This window comes from Apium graveolens, chromosome 6 (assembly GCF_009905375.1).
Source record: "Apium graveolens cultivar Ventura chromosome 6, ASM990537v1, whole genome shotgun sequence".
In the NCBI taxonomy this organism is placed as follows: Eukaryota; Viridiplantae; Streptophyta; class Magnoliopsida; order Apiales; family Apiaceae; genus Apium; species Apium graveolens.
Window position 1 is genome coordinate 22,794,862 of NC_133652.1, and position 17,738 is coordinate 22,812,599.

The following is a 17,738-nucleotide window of genomic DNA, read 5'->3' on the forward strand; positions in this document are numbered from 1 at the left end:
AGATGATGAAAGTTATATTTTTGTTGAACTGATTCGAAAGTTAAATTAGATGAAAGTTATATTCATTAGTTAGATTGAGTATCTGAGTTGTTTATATTCATGTTTCATATGAAAGTATTTAAAGCGTTAATGAATTAGTTACAGATTATATGTTTTAGTTGAGTTTTTCACTTATTTTTCAGTTATTTATACTTTTTATACATTTTTAATCCATTTATAATTATGTTAATCAAGGATATGTTTCTATGCTTAGGTTCGAGTTGTGGCGACTCGTCTCGGATTAATTGTGGTGTAATTAGTAGTGGAGGTTCAGAAGTTAGTGAAAGTTCAGTAACAGATTATATTGTTTCACCTGGTAGTATGAAGTATTATTTGCCTAGTTATGTAGGTAATATTAGTGTGACATTCGAGAATCAGGTCTTTGACAGTTTAAATAAAGGTTATTGTTTTTACAAAGAATATGTTCGGTTGAGTGGTTTTGGTGTTCGCAAGACAACAAAGAAGAAAGGTGTTTATCGGACTATTACACTTAAACATTTTATTTGTAGTTGTGAAGGATTCAACGATCCTTACGAGGAAAAGAAAGCTCTTAAGAAAAGATGCACAATTTCTCAAAGGTGTGGATACAAAGCCAAAATGATCTTGAAGTACATGGGTGATAACAAGTATTTTATTAAAACTTTTGTTGAATTGCACAACCATCCATTAGCTAGTGAAACTAGTCTGCAGTTTTTGAAGGCTAATAGGGAGATGAATATTAGTCTTAGAACTATTTGTTTTGATGCTTCGAAAGTGAATATTGGTGTCAGCAAAAGTTTTTATTTTGCGAAGGAAATGACTGGTGGTTATGGGAATGTAGGTGCCAACTTACGTGATTTTAGAAATTTTAGTAGGGATGTTAAATCATTTGTTGGTGAAAGAGATGGCAAATGATCATTGACAAGTTTAAAGTCATTAAGGAAACTTCGGAATCTTTTTATTTTTCTTATGAGGTTGATTCTGATGGGCACTTAAAGAACTTTTTTTGGGCTAATAAAATTGGTCGACGAAATTTTGAGCTTTATGGTGACGCGGTATCTTTTAATGCGACTTTTGATACAAATAAGTAAGAAAAGTGTACATTTTATAGAATAACTAGTAAATTTTTCTATAGTATTTAGTGATTCTGTTAGTAATTATTATTGATTTTTATGATACAAGTACAATATGATATTTGCCCCTTTCACTGGTGTAGATAAACACGACAAGTGTGTTACTTTTGCTGCTTGCCTTTTGTCACATGAGAATATTGAGGATTATACTTGGGCTTTAGATCACTTTGTCAAAGCTATGGGAAGAAATTCAATTGTCATTCTTACTTACCAGTGTCCTACTATGAAGGTCGCTATACATAATTCATTTTCTGACAAAAATGGTTTAATTGCTAGTAAGCATCATCTATGCATGTGGCACATTATGCAAAAATTCCCTATCAAGGTATTGTTCATATAAAGATTAATTTTTTTATTAATCTTTGATACATTTCATAGTTAGATACTAAATATTAATTACTGTATTAATATTGTAGTGGAGCAACTTTTAAATTATATTTTACAAGCAATCGCTAATGCTCTCAAAGAAATGTCACCTTAAAATGATCATCTTATATTACTGATAGTATGTTTCTTGTGAAAAAAATTACAGCTTGGTAATCGTTTATGTAAAGAGACGGATTTTATGGAGAAAATGAAGACTTGCATATGGTCTTCAATTTTAGAGACTGATGAGTTTGAGAGAGGCTAGACGGAAGTTTTAAAGGATTTCAAATTAGACGAGCATAAGTGGCTTTCAGATATGTATTCTATCAGATCTTCTTGGATTCCATCATTTTTTAGAGATGAGCCTATATTTGGTCTAATGAGGACAACATCAAGATCAGAGAGTGAAAATTTCTTTTTTGGGCAGTTTCATAGGCAAGGAGATACTCTATGTGAATTTTGGTTGCGTTTCCAGAGTGCAATGGAACGGCAAAGGAATGAAACTGAAAGGCTGGATCATGAGTCAAAAACTTGTATTCCGGAGACATTATCAACATGGTTTATTGAAGATGATGTAGCAACTTTGTTCACTTGTGCAATAATTTATAAAGTTCAGGAAGAAATAATTTCTTCTTGTTTGGATATGCAAATAAAGCGGATGAGTGAGGAGATAAATGGGGTTACGCACTTGGAAATCAGGGATGTCAAAGTTAAAGATAAACTATTTAAGGTGATATTTTTTACTGGTTTTAAAAAGGTTGATGTTTTATAAATGACAGTAAGTGCTTATATGTTTAATGGTAGTAAGTTGATTTAATATTGCTTGGTTTTATCTGTTTGTAAATATCTTTTAGTTGCCCTAAATATTCTTGTATTCAATTAAAATTATTTAAGTATATTTTAGTTACAGGCTTTAATTAGTTGTCTTTTAAGATTTATAATTATTTTTAATGAGTTCTTAATTTAGTTTTTAACTTTTATATTTGAATTTTTTGACGCAGGTGTCTGTTAGTAAGGATCATGTTATTTGTTCATGTAAAAAAATTGTAATGTGTGGAATAGTTTGTAGACATGCTTTTTGTGGTTTGAAACAAATCGGAGTTACGAAGTTTCCTATGAGCCTTGCTCTAAATTGTTGGATGAAAATTGATAATTCAGGGACTATGTCTAATTCAGTTTCAGTATCAAATGATTACATAAAGATGCAACAAGCCTCTCTGAAATTGACAAATATCTGGTATGAGTTTCGTCAAGCTGTTAGCAAGATTGGGATGGTGTTTGAGAAGCTCGATTTTGTGCATCAAACTATAAAACAGTTGAATACTGATTTGGATGCTTAAGGTGGTTGTGATGTATTTACTAAGAGAGATCACATTGCTGCTGTGGTTGGGGAACAACCTAGCGAAGAAATTTTTGTACTCGTGCCAAATGTGTGCAAGAACAAAGGAAACTACTTTAAAAGACTGATTGGCGCGAGAAAGAAAGCTTTGAATAAATCCAAAAAAAGAAGTCGGCAATGTTCGTTGTGTAAGGCATATGCTCATGATGCGAGGAGATGTGTTAAGAGGAATAAAGTTGTGGCAGAGTAAATTGTTGAACTATATTAGTTAGATTACTCTGATATAATAAATTTAGTTTAGAATGTAGTACCATTACTTTAAATTTTTTGATACAATTTTAAACTAGTCATGTCTCATAATTTTCTCTTTTATTATTTTTGGTTTGTTACTGGAAATCAGTATATACTATTATTTTTGTTATTGATGGAAAATCTGATTGGATTTTAACAATTATTTTGGAAATCAGTTGTGAATGTGATATTTACAAGAAAGAGAGACTGATATAGGGAGACAGGGAGGGAGGGAGGGAGGGAGGGAGAGAGAGAGAGAGAGAGAGAGAGAGAGAGAGAGAGAGAGAGAGAGAGATTGGAACAATTTAACCTCAATATCAAAATGCTGTTAAAAAAGCTCTAACTGTATATGATTGTCAAATGATTAAAACTGATTTGTATGATATATTATACTGATTAAGACAATAGACAATACTGATTTGTTGTTTATGTATTAGTGATTAACAACAAATATATTGATTGGTCTTACATATTTATACTAACAAGCATAAATATAAAAGACTAAATACATAATAGACAAAAAAAATAAAAATCGAAGCACTATTTCAGTTTTAATATGGATTCATTCAATCATGAACGATAAAAATAATCATAAAATTACTAATTCATTGTACTGCAATATAATTTCATGCTTGATTAAAATCAAAATCATGTTAAAAAAGTTGTAACTGTATTTGATTGTCATATATTTGTTTTATTACTGATTTGTAGCATATGTTATAGTGATTAAATCAATAGACAATACTAATTTGTTGTTATGTATTAGTGATTAACAACTTTATACTGATTGGTCTTACATATTTATACTAACAAGTCTAAATATAAAAGACTAAGTACATAATTCATGTAGTAATCAATAGACAAAAAAACAAAATAATCGAAACATTAATTTCAGTTTTAAAATGGATTCAGTTCGATCATGAACAATAACAATGTCAATCATAATCTAAAAAGCAACATTTTTTGGGTGTTATGACAGACATCCTAAAAATTACTAAGTCATTGTATAATTACTAATTCAATGTATTGAAATACAATTTCAAGCTTGATCAAATTTCTCAGTGAGGTTAGATGCAAATGTAACCATCTTTTTTTTTACTTGGACCAGCACTGTGAAGTTCATTATTAGCCACCTTCATCATAGTCTTCTCAGCATCATCTTTGAACAATTTCTCTACTTCAAATATGATTGCACTGCTCTTTTCATTAATGTGAGATGTCAATATAGCAGTGCTGTATTTTGTTCAAAGCTTTACCATTTGTGTGAACTGACCACACTGCAATGAAAAATAAAAATAATATACACAAGTTAAAAATCAAAAACTAATGTAAACAAATATTGATTATATATTTATCAAAATAACAATACCAAAACAAAAATACTAATCAAACTAACATATTAAAATAGTAGTGTTTGATTTTTCTTACCCCTTCAGTCTTCAAATTACTTTTCCAACTCTGTGTGTTTCCCATAAATGTCTTCATGTGTCTCATTAAAAAAATAGCACAGTCATTTGCATTTTCTTGTGTTTGCCACGACATCCTCAAGTAAGAAATCTTTAACTTGTGAAGCGTCTGAGACATAACTTCAAGACCTTTCCCTTGCAAATATTTGATGAAGTGAGAGTGCTGCAATTTAAGCAACAGGTAAGCTTATTACATTCAGTATGAGTTCCTACTTCTAACGCTAATTATATCACCAAGGACTAATTATAATTTTATCATATATATGTGTTGTATGGGTGTGGTAAACGCTCATATCATACATGCACATGATTATTATCAATAATGAAGGCAACCCGACAGCTGGATATAGACATAAGCAATCTCATACTATATTATTAATTTAGTGCTACATTATCGATTAAAATGATTAAGATAATTAGGTTACCAGAATATTTGGTATTTTTCCATAGTACTTCTTTGGTTCTTCATCACGCTTTATGTTGTCAATGAAAATATAAGATGGGTTCTTCAAATTATAACATATCAAATAGTAGTGCTCATATGCATATAAAGGGAAGAACACCTGTAAAGATACGAAAAAAACTTGTCAATTATGTGTACAAACTCAGTAACTAATTAAAAAGATTTAATCAGTAATATACCATGTCTACATATTGAAGTTTTCATGTGGGGTATTTCTCTAGAATAGCATCCATATTATTCAAAAAGATAGGATACGTTTGAGCAACTTTCCTATTTGGATCAAGGCTCCAATTCTGTATGTGTAATATCCCGTAATTTTTAAAATTAGATTGTTAATAGAATAATAGAATAAAAAGGATTAAAATCATATAATGATTAGGATATTAAAATTTAATTAGACTAATGGGCCTAAAATTTGGATCAGATTCTAATATGGATAACTTGTATGTTAAGATATAGGATTTTGTATCGTTATAAATAGATCATATTCGTCCTCCTCCTTTTAATTATTAAAATTCGTAGGCCTTTATTCATAAAAATCAGAAGTCTTGTAAAATTCGTAGAAAATTCATCGTAAGTCGGAATTCAGTGATCAAGGACTTTTCGGAAAGGTCTTTTCATTCTCTACAACTTTCCTGTTTCGTGTTTTACGAGAAAACATTGTTTAGAGGGTCAAAAGGGGTAAATTCAGATCTGGTCATGTTTTGAGGTAAGTTTTCGATCGATTTTGCTAATGTTTTCTAAACTATATGTTATGTGTGTATATTTGATTATAAAAATTTGGGCCAAGTGATGATATATTTGAAAGTATTATGTGTTAAAATATACGTATTGTTATGCATGTGTGGTGTACCAACGATAATTTTGGATCTCTAATTTGTGTCATGGTTTGTGAAAATATCGAATAAGAACTTAGAACCGTAGTCACCGGATTGTAGTGACAGTTTTCCGAAAATTTAGGACCGTTATCACCGGGTTGTAGTGGTCGTGGCATGGATTATGGATTTTGAATTATTATTTTTTATGTGCTATGTGTATCGTATGTATCGAATAAGAATAAGAATATGTATCGAAAGTGTTTGTTTCGTATATCATATTATATAGATTATCGTATTTTATTATATGTGTGTGTGTTACTTGGCCAACTAGTTGGATCGATTGGTCTCTTGCTGGGCTTCGCCGCTCATTCTTTTAATATTTCAGGTTTCGCCCTAGAGTTCGAATTGGATAATATTGGAGTTTCGAGGACTTAGATTGACTTTTGGACTTCCGGTTTTAGCTGCGCGTTCGTATTACAATCTTTGTAATTGAATTTTGGATTAGTAATTGTATTTTGTATTAGTTTCAATTTAGAATTAATAGTCCGGAAGTGCGGGTTGTTACAGTATGTAAGAATAATGTTAATTTAATGAAAAATATTGGAAATATTTATTTAATAATCAAAATATAGTAAATTACCAAACCACCAATACTACAAAAAAAACGCAATGGCGATTCTTCTGCCTTGTAGTTCTCAGTATCATTCAGTATTGTAGACCATGTGTCGACTACAGAGTAGTACACTTTCGGATCAGATTTTAATGTATACAAATGCTCTCTTATGCATTTTATTCCATTCCAATCAAATACCTCTTCCCTATAAAACGGAACATAAATAAGAACAGATCAAAACTTAAGGAAATAATAAATAAAGCACCTTGTATTCCACATATTTAATATTCTACTAATTTTACAGTTAAAAAATAAATGAATTACTTACAGTCCATATCTATTTGTCATTGATATGTATCTCCACATTGTAATATCTTCAGAAGTATATTTTGCATTAATATAAATAATTTTATTGATATATGGAGACTTTGCATATGGACCCAACTTTATCACTCTTGTACTTTTCTCTTTAAGCATCTGTTTTGGGGTCACAAAATCTTCATTTCCAATATCATGTTCATGTTCTTTATTAATATCGTCACAGACTTGGTTCACGATATTATAATCCACTCCAAGTGCAAATGATGGAAGAAATGCAAGATCTTTCTTCTCACTCTCAGATAACTCGATGTTTGGTATGATCCGCTGTTCCAAATATAATATATCTATAATATCCATTCGACTTAGAGGATCTCGATCCAAATTAACTACACATCACTCTCAGATAACTCGATGTTTGGAGTACACACCTCTTTATCAGCTATTACTTCTGCCCCTTGTGTTCTTTCATCACTAAAACTTGCAGTTGCATTCTTTGTAGCAATTTCTGCATTTGGATTGCAAGGTTCTTCACCATTTCTTGCTTCTTCCTATTTATCCTCCTCATTTACACTTGCAGATCCACTTTTTCTAGCAACTTCAGCATTTGTTTTATCGAAAATTTCATTGAACATATCTCTAATAACTCTGAGTTCCATATTATCTGGATATTTTCCATAGCACTCAAAAGATTCTTTTCAAATTGAATTTTTGAATTAATAATATTTGTCGCTCTGTCACGCAACAAATCCACATAATCCTGACAATGAACATTGTATTAAAAATGAACATTCAAAAAGTTTTCTTATATATGTTACATATATCAATAAACATTACTAACAGAATCAATAAATTAATAAATTACAGTTTAATGATTAGTGAAATGTACTTCTGTGACCAGTTACTACTTGTAATTAGCTTGTTGGTTGAATTTTACACAGTTTTTAACTTAGCTAAAATATTGGTTGAATGAACATGATTTAGTATTATAAATCATACACAGTTAATGAAGATAAAGTCATCTTGAAACACTTGATTACAATTTCATTATTCAATCGTGTATTAATCTATAGTACGATTATTAATCTATTCTGATTTATACGTGTGTGGTTGTCGTTGGAAAAGAATTCATGGAAAAAATACATGGCTTTCAAGAACACAACAGAAGTAGAAATGCACCAGATTACATACCAGGGTTCTAGAGCACAAATTACAGATTGTCAAGTTAAATTACTGGTCTACGTATGATTTTGCATTATGAATTTTTTTTGTCTAATTGAAGACACAAATGCAAATTAACCAATGAGAAATCAACTAGTACTATAACACGGAAAAAAGAAATTCTTATTGAGAATAATAAGAAGTAATAAAATAAATCAAGAAGTGTATGCGAATAATCAAGAAGTGTATGCGACTAATCTACAATATTACCTGCTCTGTCATGTCACTAAATTGTCTTCTGATTTGTCATCTTCTTCATTTTCAATCGGTATAGATTCATTCCACTCCTGACCATCTTTTCCGTGTTCACCCATTTCATCAGTATTGCAATTCTGTTGCATAAAAATATAAAATACAATTAGTTCATTGATATGTAGTAATTTAATCAGATAGAGATATAGTTTTTGATGTTTTCCTACTTTAAATATTTGCATATTTCACACTAGTTCATTGTTTTTAATATCATACTTCTGATTTTACCTTAATTTGTGGCCAATCATTTTGTCTGTCATCAACATGTTCTTGACTAGGCAAATTATCATCATCAAGAGAAGTATATTGATCCTAAGTCTGCTGTAAATAAAATAAGAAAGTCTAAAAATTTATTTTAAAAAAATATGAGTAAAATCTTTAAATTATCCATGAACTATGTTACCTTTTTTGACATTTCAGTAATATTCTCTTCATTAGGCCATGAGCCGTCATTATTGTCGATATCATTTGTTACTTTTGGTTGTGTTGATTTCCCATCATCATTCAACTATTTATCATCTTTCTCTCCTTCACTCATATTGTCATTCAATAAATTCTTCTATATAGATAAACATAATATATTATAAATATTACGACTAACTGCACTATATATATTAATATTGTACAATATGTAACAAATGAACATATAAATTATGTTTTACCTTCTCCAGAGTTGGACTTTTTTGTGATTGTGAATCTTGTGAAAAGTACTCCTTTAGCGTAGATAGAATTCTTCCTTTCTCAAACTCTCCAGTATAAACCTCCATTGCTTGCCTTTCTTTCAGTTTTTCCTCTGTCTATCCTTTAAAAGTGGGAAATTTTCTCTCAACTAGCTGAACAGCCCTGTGCTTCACTCTGCCAACATAGAACAACTACAAATCACAAATAAAATAAATGTGATTAGTGAAGATTAATAGTAATATTTATCAGTAAGTAATTATTTTAACGGAATAAAAGAATTATCTTACAGTAAGAAATATTTATGAGCCTCTGAAGAATGTTGAAGCGGTATTATTTTAACTGTCTTTTTCCATTACTAGATATTGAATCAGAAAAGCAGCCCAGTTGTATGAAACACAACTATCCAAGCCATCAAATTTTACTAATTTTTTATCAACGTACGAATGAGTAGTTGTTCCTATGAGAACGTTTGATAGAACAACTAAAAAATTGATTTTAAACATCTCTGTCACATTCTTTTCTTCTCTAATCTTCTCAACAACTCGAGCTGCTATTATTTGCTCATCTCCAAATCAAAATCAAACAATTCACCAAATCCAGAATTTTCCACACATTTTTTTTATCATCGGACAGATGAAACACTACTTCGCTAAAAAGTCTTGGAGAGTTTCTAATTACAGCTTTTTTCTGATTGTCATTTTCCTAATAGAATTCAATCATCACAAAATTAATATTGCTAGCTAAAAAGTAATGTCTAGTCTCTTTACTATGAATATGATAATTATACAATGTTCTTTTTGTGATTTTTTTGTTATTAAATACTGATATATGACAATTAAAATACATATAATACAATTTAATACCTGATCATCCATATTTGATTTTCTTTTGTAGGTTTTTCTCTTCTTTTTTTGGGTTCTTGATCTTTATTCATCACTAATCTCTGAAAAACAGGAATATATATATAGGGGGCTACTCCAATAGAAACCAATTTAGAATAGAAACTAGAAACCAAATAATTTTTTTAAAAAAACTAATTCAAAATATAACACATATGGTATGCAAATCGATCGTTGAGAGATTTAGAAAAATATAGTTAAATCGGATTTAAAAAAAACTTACGCTTTGACGGGAAAAATCAAATTAAAAACGGAGGGGAAAAGCTGAAATTGGGTGTGGGAGGGTGGAGAGTAGTTGGGTGGGGTGATTTAGGGGGACCATTAGATTAGGTTGATCTAGTGGCTTAAAATTAGTTTCTAGTTTCTATTTTAATTTTAGTTTCTATTTGATCATCTCCCTATATATATATAAAGATTGTCATTTATTCAGTTATTGATTAGTACAATGAATAAAGAACTAAAAATAAAAAGGAATCAGTAAATATACTGATTGTATAGTTACTACTAATTAGTAATTTATTATTATTATTATTATACCTTTCGACAATTTGTTTTTATCTTCTCATGTGCTCCTTCTTCATCAACTGTTGTTTGCTCAGTAGTATTTTCATCTCTATTATCATCCATAGATTTGTCTTCAACCTGTTATATTAATGTCACAGAATATTTTATTGGTTTAAAATATTATTTGGGAATAAGGCATGCATAAAATTGTCAATTAGACTTTAGCTATATATATGAACCTTGCTGGAATCTTATGAATGAGTGTTAGGAAGAAAATATAACATTCTTCATTCAGATGAGGCAAGTCTAGAATGTAGGTACATGTGTTCTCTATACACAAACTAGGCTAAACAAGTTCACCAAATCATACAATAATTTTGTATTTCTCTAATTCGAGAAGGTACTTATATAATCTTTCATACTCAGCTAATAATCTGCCATCACTACTCACAAGTTAAATCCCCTGTACTACACTCACAAGCACTGAAAAAAAAGGTAAGATATTTTTGGCCTATATGTGTTTGTAGGAAGTGTACTTCCATTCTGCTTTTATTATTGGTTGACTCTTTATAGTACTTTGTACGATTAGTTAAACTTTAACATGTATGTTTGAATTCATTAGTGAAAGTTCTAATTAGCTTTTCTGATCAAAAATTATTTCCCTGTTTCTAGTTCTAAATAGGGTCGGCCTTGAAGTTTACATCGTTCAAGTCAAAATCAGTTTACGAGACCCTAACTTATATACAAGCTGCAGTTTTCATATAACTAGCATTTAAAAAGAACTCAGAAAATCACTAAAAAATTGATTATTTTCATGCGTTTACCAAAAAATACCTCACGAAAAGGACTTAGTTGAGGTCTTTTAGTTCTTGCTTTCTTCCATTTAACTGGTGGCATTGTAACATTTTCTTCCATACAAGAATCTTTGTCTCTCCTTTTATTGTTATGTTGATCCTCTATACATATTAAATAAATGATTAAATTATTTTATTAAAAAACACTAGATTCAAGTTATTAATTTAAAATTTTATATACCTTTGGGTACTTCTTTCATTATATCTTCATCTGTGCTTTCAGAGTCTGTATACGCAACCAACTCAACAACTTTTCCTTTTGATGACGATCTTAATATTTGAAGGCGTGGACTTCTGCGTGCTTCCATTTTTTTCCTGCAAAAAATGCCATTACATATTATCATACAACAAATAAACATATCTCAAAACATTGGTAACTGGAATCAAATTTCATTTTTACTGATTTTTTAAATAAACAAGCTTCAGATCTACGACACATACTTTTCTCATAGAAACATCTAATACAGCTCTACGTATTTCCATTCACCAAATAGAAAAATATAAAATTGCCCTATAAATGCATTCCACTAAAACATTTAGTCACAAAAACCGAGATTAATTGAATGTAACGTAACGTTCAAATAGCACTATCCAACTAATTATGTTCATTGTTCATAGATATCTCCCAGGCATCCATACACAAACTCACAACAGAATTAGTATAAACTCGAAGTCTATTCCAATTAAAAAGCTCAGCTCAACTTTTTATCCGGGCGTCCAAGCAAAATCCAGTCAATCCAAGCTCAAATTATCAATCCAAGTCTATTTCATTCCTTAAACAACCCTAATTTCTAATAAATATCTCAACAAGTAATGCATTCACCGTTTCAAAATATATCTTGAAAATCAGTATAATACAAACATCCAAACACATTAATCTAAGAAATAATATGAACCAAATCAGTAAAATACACAAAACTTTTTGTTCACATAATCAAATCAGTATGAACATAAAAATTAGAATCACAAATTTTGAATACATACTCTATTAGCAGTTAAATTAGTCTTAGATCAATGACTAAATACTAATTAACATGTATTTCAACAATACAATAACAACATCACTTGATAGTTTAAAGATAAAAATTAATTAAAAACCACAACAATAAAAAAAATAACACATATTGAGTAATAATCAAATAAGACAAGTGATAATCGATTGATGTAAACTGTCGATAAATTTTGCTCATGAAAACATCTGATGTTTCAAAATATATCTTGAAAATCAGTAAAATCAGTAAAACTCAAACATCCAAACATATTAATCTAAGAAATATTATAAACCTAACCTGTAAAATACATAACACTTTTTGTTCACATAAATACTGATTTTAGACACAAATTAGAAACACAGATTTTCAAAACATACTCTATTATTAATTAGATCAGTGATTAAATACTGATTAATATCTATTTCAACAAAACACAACATCAATCAGGAAGAGTATTAATCAGTAAGAGCATAAAAATTTAGTAACACAAATTATCAAAACATACTCTATTAGTAGCTAGATCAGTGATTAAATACTGATTAACATCTTTTCAACAACACAATAACAACATCAATCAATATTTTCATGACAAAAATTAATTAAAACCCACATAAACCACAAAAAAAACATGCATCTATGAATACAACTTTATATCAACTAATACAACACATATCAACTAATAATCTACTAATGCAAGTGATAATCGATTGATGTTTACCGTTGATAAGTTTTTACTGATTTTTTGAAGAACAAGCTTCAGATTCACAAATTTCGAGCGATTTGTTTGATATTTGAACAGCTTCCTTCAAATTTGTACTGCTAATCTCTGTATAAAATGATGAACGTGAATTTTTTGTTTGATTTTAGACTGTTTGTAGCGGTTGAATTGATAATAAATGACTTTTAAGTCTGTAACTGTTTTGTATGTATCGTGTGTGTATATGCGCCAAATATAATTTTGAATAATGGGTAACTGCTTTTTATTTTGGGCTGGTCTGGATGGTCTTATTTTTTGCCCAAGTTTGGGTTGGGCTGAGGTTTTTAGTTTTTATTTTAATTTGGTTTGTAGTTGAGTAGGACTTTATATATATATATATATATATATATGAATGATCAAATACAAATTAAAATTAAAATAGAATCTAGAAACTAATCTAAGTCATTAGAGCAAGTCCAACAGTGCCCTAAACTCTTGTCTTAAACTAGAATTTAAGGCATTTTGTTTAAATGAGTGTTTCAACAATGTCCTAATGGTGCCTTAAAATATTAGGACATTTATCAAATGACTCATTTTTAAGGCATCACTAGGCATGCCCTATTTAATTTATATCAATAAAAAATTTATTTCTCTCTTTTTACACATCTCTTCTCTCTCATTTTTTTTCTTTTTCCTCCAATTGTAATTCAAATTTAATTTTATACTAATAATAGGACACTATTATAAGACATATTGTTGGAGTTAATATGCAAAAATCATGACTTAAATTACTAGGACATTATATTTTATTAAATTTATAAGTCATCTATTAGGATATTGTTGGAACTGCTCTTAGATCAACTTAATTTAATGGTCTCCTTTAAATCATCTCACTCAACTACTCTGCACCCTCCCACACTCAATTTCAGTTTTCTACCTCCGTTTTTAATTAGATTTTTCCCGTCAAATCGTAAGTTTTTTTAATATTCGATTTTACTGTATTTTTCTACATTTCTCAACGGTCGATTTGCATATCATATGTGTTATATTTTGAAGTAATTTTTTTAAAAAAATATTTGGTTTCTAGTTTCCATTCTAATTTGGTTTCTATTGAAGTAGCCCATATATATACTAGTATGGTTGCCCGCGGTGTTGGGCGTATAATTATAATATAGAATATAAATAAAAAATATATTAGGAATACGAAAACTTCATATTACATAAATGGCATTTGTCTTTTGAATTTGACTTTAGAGTTACGTAAAGTTCTTTCAATTTGTATACAAAAGTCGAGAGAAAATTGTTTCATTGTGTTGTTTGATGCTTTTCTTGTTCTGCTTTTCATTGAAAGTGAAGTTCGGACATTCCATCAATGTGGTATGTTGAAGCCGTAGTCTGCGATAAAAGGATATTGTTAAGTTTGTGTTTTCATATGTTCATACAGCATGTCTACTTAGGATGGTAATATACATTACCTGGGAATTTGACTGTTGTATTGTTTGAGTTGATTGTTGATTTTCTTCCTCTGGGAAGTAGAAACCATGACAGATGGTTGTTGCCCAGTACAGTTTTGCATGAATTGCTACATTGACCTCCTTGATTATCAGCTTAAATGTTGCATCTATCCCTTCCAAACTTCGCAGCTGAATTGGGAATGTAGACTTTTATCGTTCTGCAGTAGTGTAATTAAGTAACATGTAAAACTAAGATTAGTTGTAAGTGGGTAATATTAGTTTCGTATATATGAAAGTTAACATTTGGTACAACCTCATCAAAAACTTCTTGTGCTCTTTTCCCCAGCAATGTGCACACTTCTCGATCTTCCAATAGGATCTCAAATTCTCCTGTATCATCAAACGCCAGAATAGTAATCCTAAACCTGAAGTTTTTTTGTAAATTTTAGATTTGTTAGGTTTAAAGGTAAATAATATCAGTAGTTGTATGTGTTTACTTTTTCTGAGGGTGTGGTATTCTTCTTTTGTAGGAGCTGCAACTGAAAACATTATCATCAGACAATAGTGTTCTTTTTCACCCCGTACAAATGTCATAGTACCACGGTTGAGGGTCTTCCACTTTCTTGATTCTTGCATGAAGAATAACCTGTCACTAAAGATGAAATTGGGTAACTAATAACTGACGGTTGTGTTATCTGAAATTTGAAGATGACAGTGGGAAGCGAATCAAGTATAAACAGATTTTACCTCAATGTAATCCGCTCCCAGTTTTGTAATTGCATCAATTTGGAGTACTTCAGTTTTCTTCTTCTTCTGGGTGGCCAAAATTTGTTTGGAATAGTTTGGTGTAGCTAGCCTATATTACCCTTTTTAATTAGTTATTTATATTCAGAACTCATAGTATAGCATGAAATTGTATACATTCTTACATCTTCCTAATCTCGTGTACGCTATGGTGATTATGATTGAGGTAGAATTCAGTTGTCCCCAGATTGGATATGTCAAGTTCATCTACATTGTTGTAAGTAAGGAATTAATATTTTAAACTTGTGTTACAAAAAATATTATGTAACCATAGATAAGCTTGAAAAGGAAATTTTTTTGCTAATGTTTAAGAAATTACCATTCCAAGAACCTGCCCTGCAACTTGTCAAGATAATAATGACTGAATCTTCTACTACCTCACTGAGCGCCTTGCATAACTTCTCCGCAAAAGCACCCCATAATGTCACATTAACCATGGAGCTTTTCATAACAAAAAATGTAATGCATCAACATATATTGGGTAGAAACAATGTGTTAATTGTTTACTCTAACTTCATTATACCTGCCATCGGTAATAGTGAGCTTCGTTTGTAATTGTTTATTTCCTAGCCGGTTTTGAATTTCTCGAAAAACAATGCTCTCCCGATTTTGTATGATTCCAACTAAATCTATTCAATAAATGACGATAATTAGAAAAAGTACTTCAATTGCATTGTGAAAAAGTAGGTACGTACCAATGAGGTACGTAGCATTTTTGCGTAGCTTATCGAGCTCGTTGTGATCATAAAAATCGAAAGCTTCATCTGGGAGCTCCATTATATTTGGCTGAACTTCTTTTATTTTGGTGTCTAGTGATAGAATGATCTGCTATTCTCTTGCTACTGGTCTGAACTTGTCATCTTCCTTGTATGGCTTGGCATTGAAATTTGTGATAATACATACCTTGTTAAGGGCTAATTTGAATTCATGTGTCGGAGCACATTTTGCAGGGATGAATGCATGCATCTTGTCACCCTGAATTGTTGCATACATTTTGTTAGTGATGTAATATGTAAATTTGAAATGGTTTACTTAGTATCAAACCTTTTGGTCGATGATTATGACATTAAAAGCTTTGAAAACCTCCCCTAAATTTGTAGATCCCCTCCAGAATCTGATAACTTTGACCTTAATTTTTTAGTTAGTTCTTGCCTGATTGAGCGATGAGAGTTCATCATATACCTTGTTAGACATTATGTTTTAGATTTTCCTAGATTTTGGCTTCTGTTGAAGTAGATATATGTTGATGTGGTTAGCTGTGAAATGTTGTAGTAGTTGTTTTTAACTTAAATGTAGATTTGAAGTTTAACTGGCTGCTCAACTTTAATTTAATGTCATATAGTTTTTGCAGTCTCAGAGAAATTAAAAAATAATAATAACTGTTGGTACAAAAAACATTTCCACAAACAAAACAGGAGGTGTTATAGTTCATTTCTACTTCTGATCGATATATTTTGCAATGTTGCCAAGCTAGAGGTTCCCAATTGGCATTACACCTGCAGAACATAGTATACTAAAGATTATAATTCGGCATTGTACAGGGAAAGAAATCATAGTTTGGAAATGACTCTCACCTTTTATTTTTTAACATTTTTCAACAGCTTTTGGGGTGCATTTTCTTCAGGTTCAAATGGAAAAGGTTCAGAGTTTTTGCGTGCACGATATTTGACATTGGTAGATTTAGCCGTGTTTGGAGTTTCACCCAGCTGCATATTGTTGTCGTCATTCTGTACAGTAAATAAATTAAGTTAATATATTATCATCAAAGTTCTGCTTTTGACATTTACACAAAGAGTTTTATACCTTGGATGTGGACATTTCTTCGGGTGGTAAATGTTTTTCTTTTGATGGGGAGAAAGTGGCAGAAATTTCTGGTGGATTATCCAAGTTGACAGCCTGATAGACCGTGCATGCATTCTTAATATTTTCTTCTGTTAGTTTAATGGTAACTTTGTACCGTTTGTGCATCGGTTGCTTTAATTCATCTGGAAATGGTTCAACCTTTGGTTCCTACTTACATACATTAATGAGTTATGAAGAAAAAACTTCATTAATGTAACGCGTATATATATATATATGGTTTACCTCATTGTATGCATCATGAATATCATAAACAGTCTTGTTTATATGCTTACGCACTTCAGAATCAGGTAATACAATGCCAATGCAACCGCTCTGGTCAGCGCAGTAAGTGAAAACCCTGAATCTGTATAATAGAAATGACATATAAATCATTTCCTCTTTACAAGAATAGAAGTTCATTATGGAACACAACTAAGTAATATCAGTTAATACCTCTTGTCAGGGTGAGGTAATATACGCTTACACGTCTCATACTTGTACCTTTCACACTGAAGCAGAACTTCAACATCGCATTTAGCACACCGACTGTAGTACCAAGGGCTTTTTTCATTGATCCTTTTAACAATAATATCCACTATGACACATTTCTGTACATCCAAAATGGTTAAAGCTATCGTATCAAAATGAAAGCAATACATAATGTAAATCAGTATATGATTTCAATGGACCTGGATGAATTCGATTCCCAGAGT

General features: G+C 30.5%; 2 protein-coding genes across 2 annotated transcripts; both read left to right on the forward strand.

The window, feature by feature from the left end:
• Window positions 1-222: 222 nt before the first annotated feature.
• Window positions 223-1,782, forward strand: LOC141664760 (protein FAR1-RELATED SEQUENCE 4-like). The gene is made up of 3 exons (XM_074470715.1): window positions 223-925; window positions 1,235-1,476; window positions 1,684-1,782. The coding sequence occupies exons 1-3, from the start codon at window positions 223-225 to the stop codon at window positions 1,780-1,782; spliced, it is 1,044 nt and encodes a 347-aa protein (XP_074326816.1).
• A 51-nt stretch (window positions 1,783-1,833) lies between these two features.
• LOC141664761 (protein FAR-RED IMPAIRED RESPONSE 1-like) lies at window positions 1,834-2,857 on the forward strand. The gene is made up of 2 exons (XM_074470716.1): window positions 1,834-2,247; window positions 2,519-2,857. Exons 1-2 carry the CDS (start codon window positions 1,834-1,836, stop codon window positions 2,855-2,857), a joined length of 753 nt encoding a protein of 250 aa, XP_074326817.1.
• Window positions 2,858-17,738: the final 14,881 nt, after the last annotated feature.

What these genes read in the sequence shown, in the direction of transcription:
- LOC141664760 (XM_074470715.1), top strand. Translation starts at nt 223, where the DNA reads ATGTTAATCAAGGATATGTTTCTATGCTTAGGTTCGAGTTGTGGCGAC. An exon ending in ATTTGTTGGTGAAAGAGATG is followed by an intron (nt 926 to 1,234) that starts GCAAATGATCAT and finishes TCACTGGTGTAG; the next exon opens with ATAAACACGACAAGTGTGTT. An exon ending in TGCAAAAATTCCCTATCAAG is followed by an intron (nt 1,477 to 1,683) that starts GTATTGTTCATA and finishes AAAAAATTACAG; the next exon opens with CTTGGTAATCGTTTATGTAA.
- LOC141664761 (XM_074470716.1), top strand. Translation starts at nt 1,834, where the DNA reads ATGTATTCTATCAGATCTTCTTGGATTCCATCATTTTTTAGAGATGAG. An exon ending in TTAAAGATAAACTATTTAAG is followed by an intron (nt 2,248 to 2,518) that starts GTGATATTTTTT and finishes TTTTTGACGCAG; the next exon opens with GTGTCTGTTAGTAAGGATCA.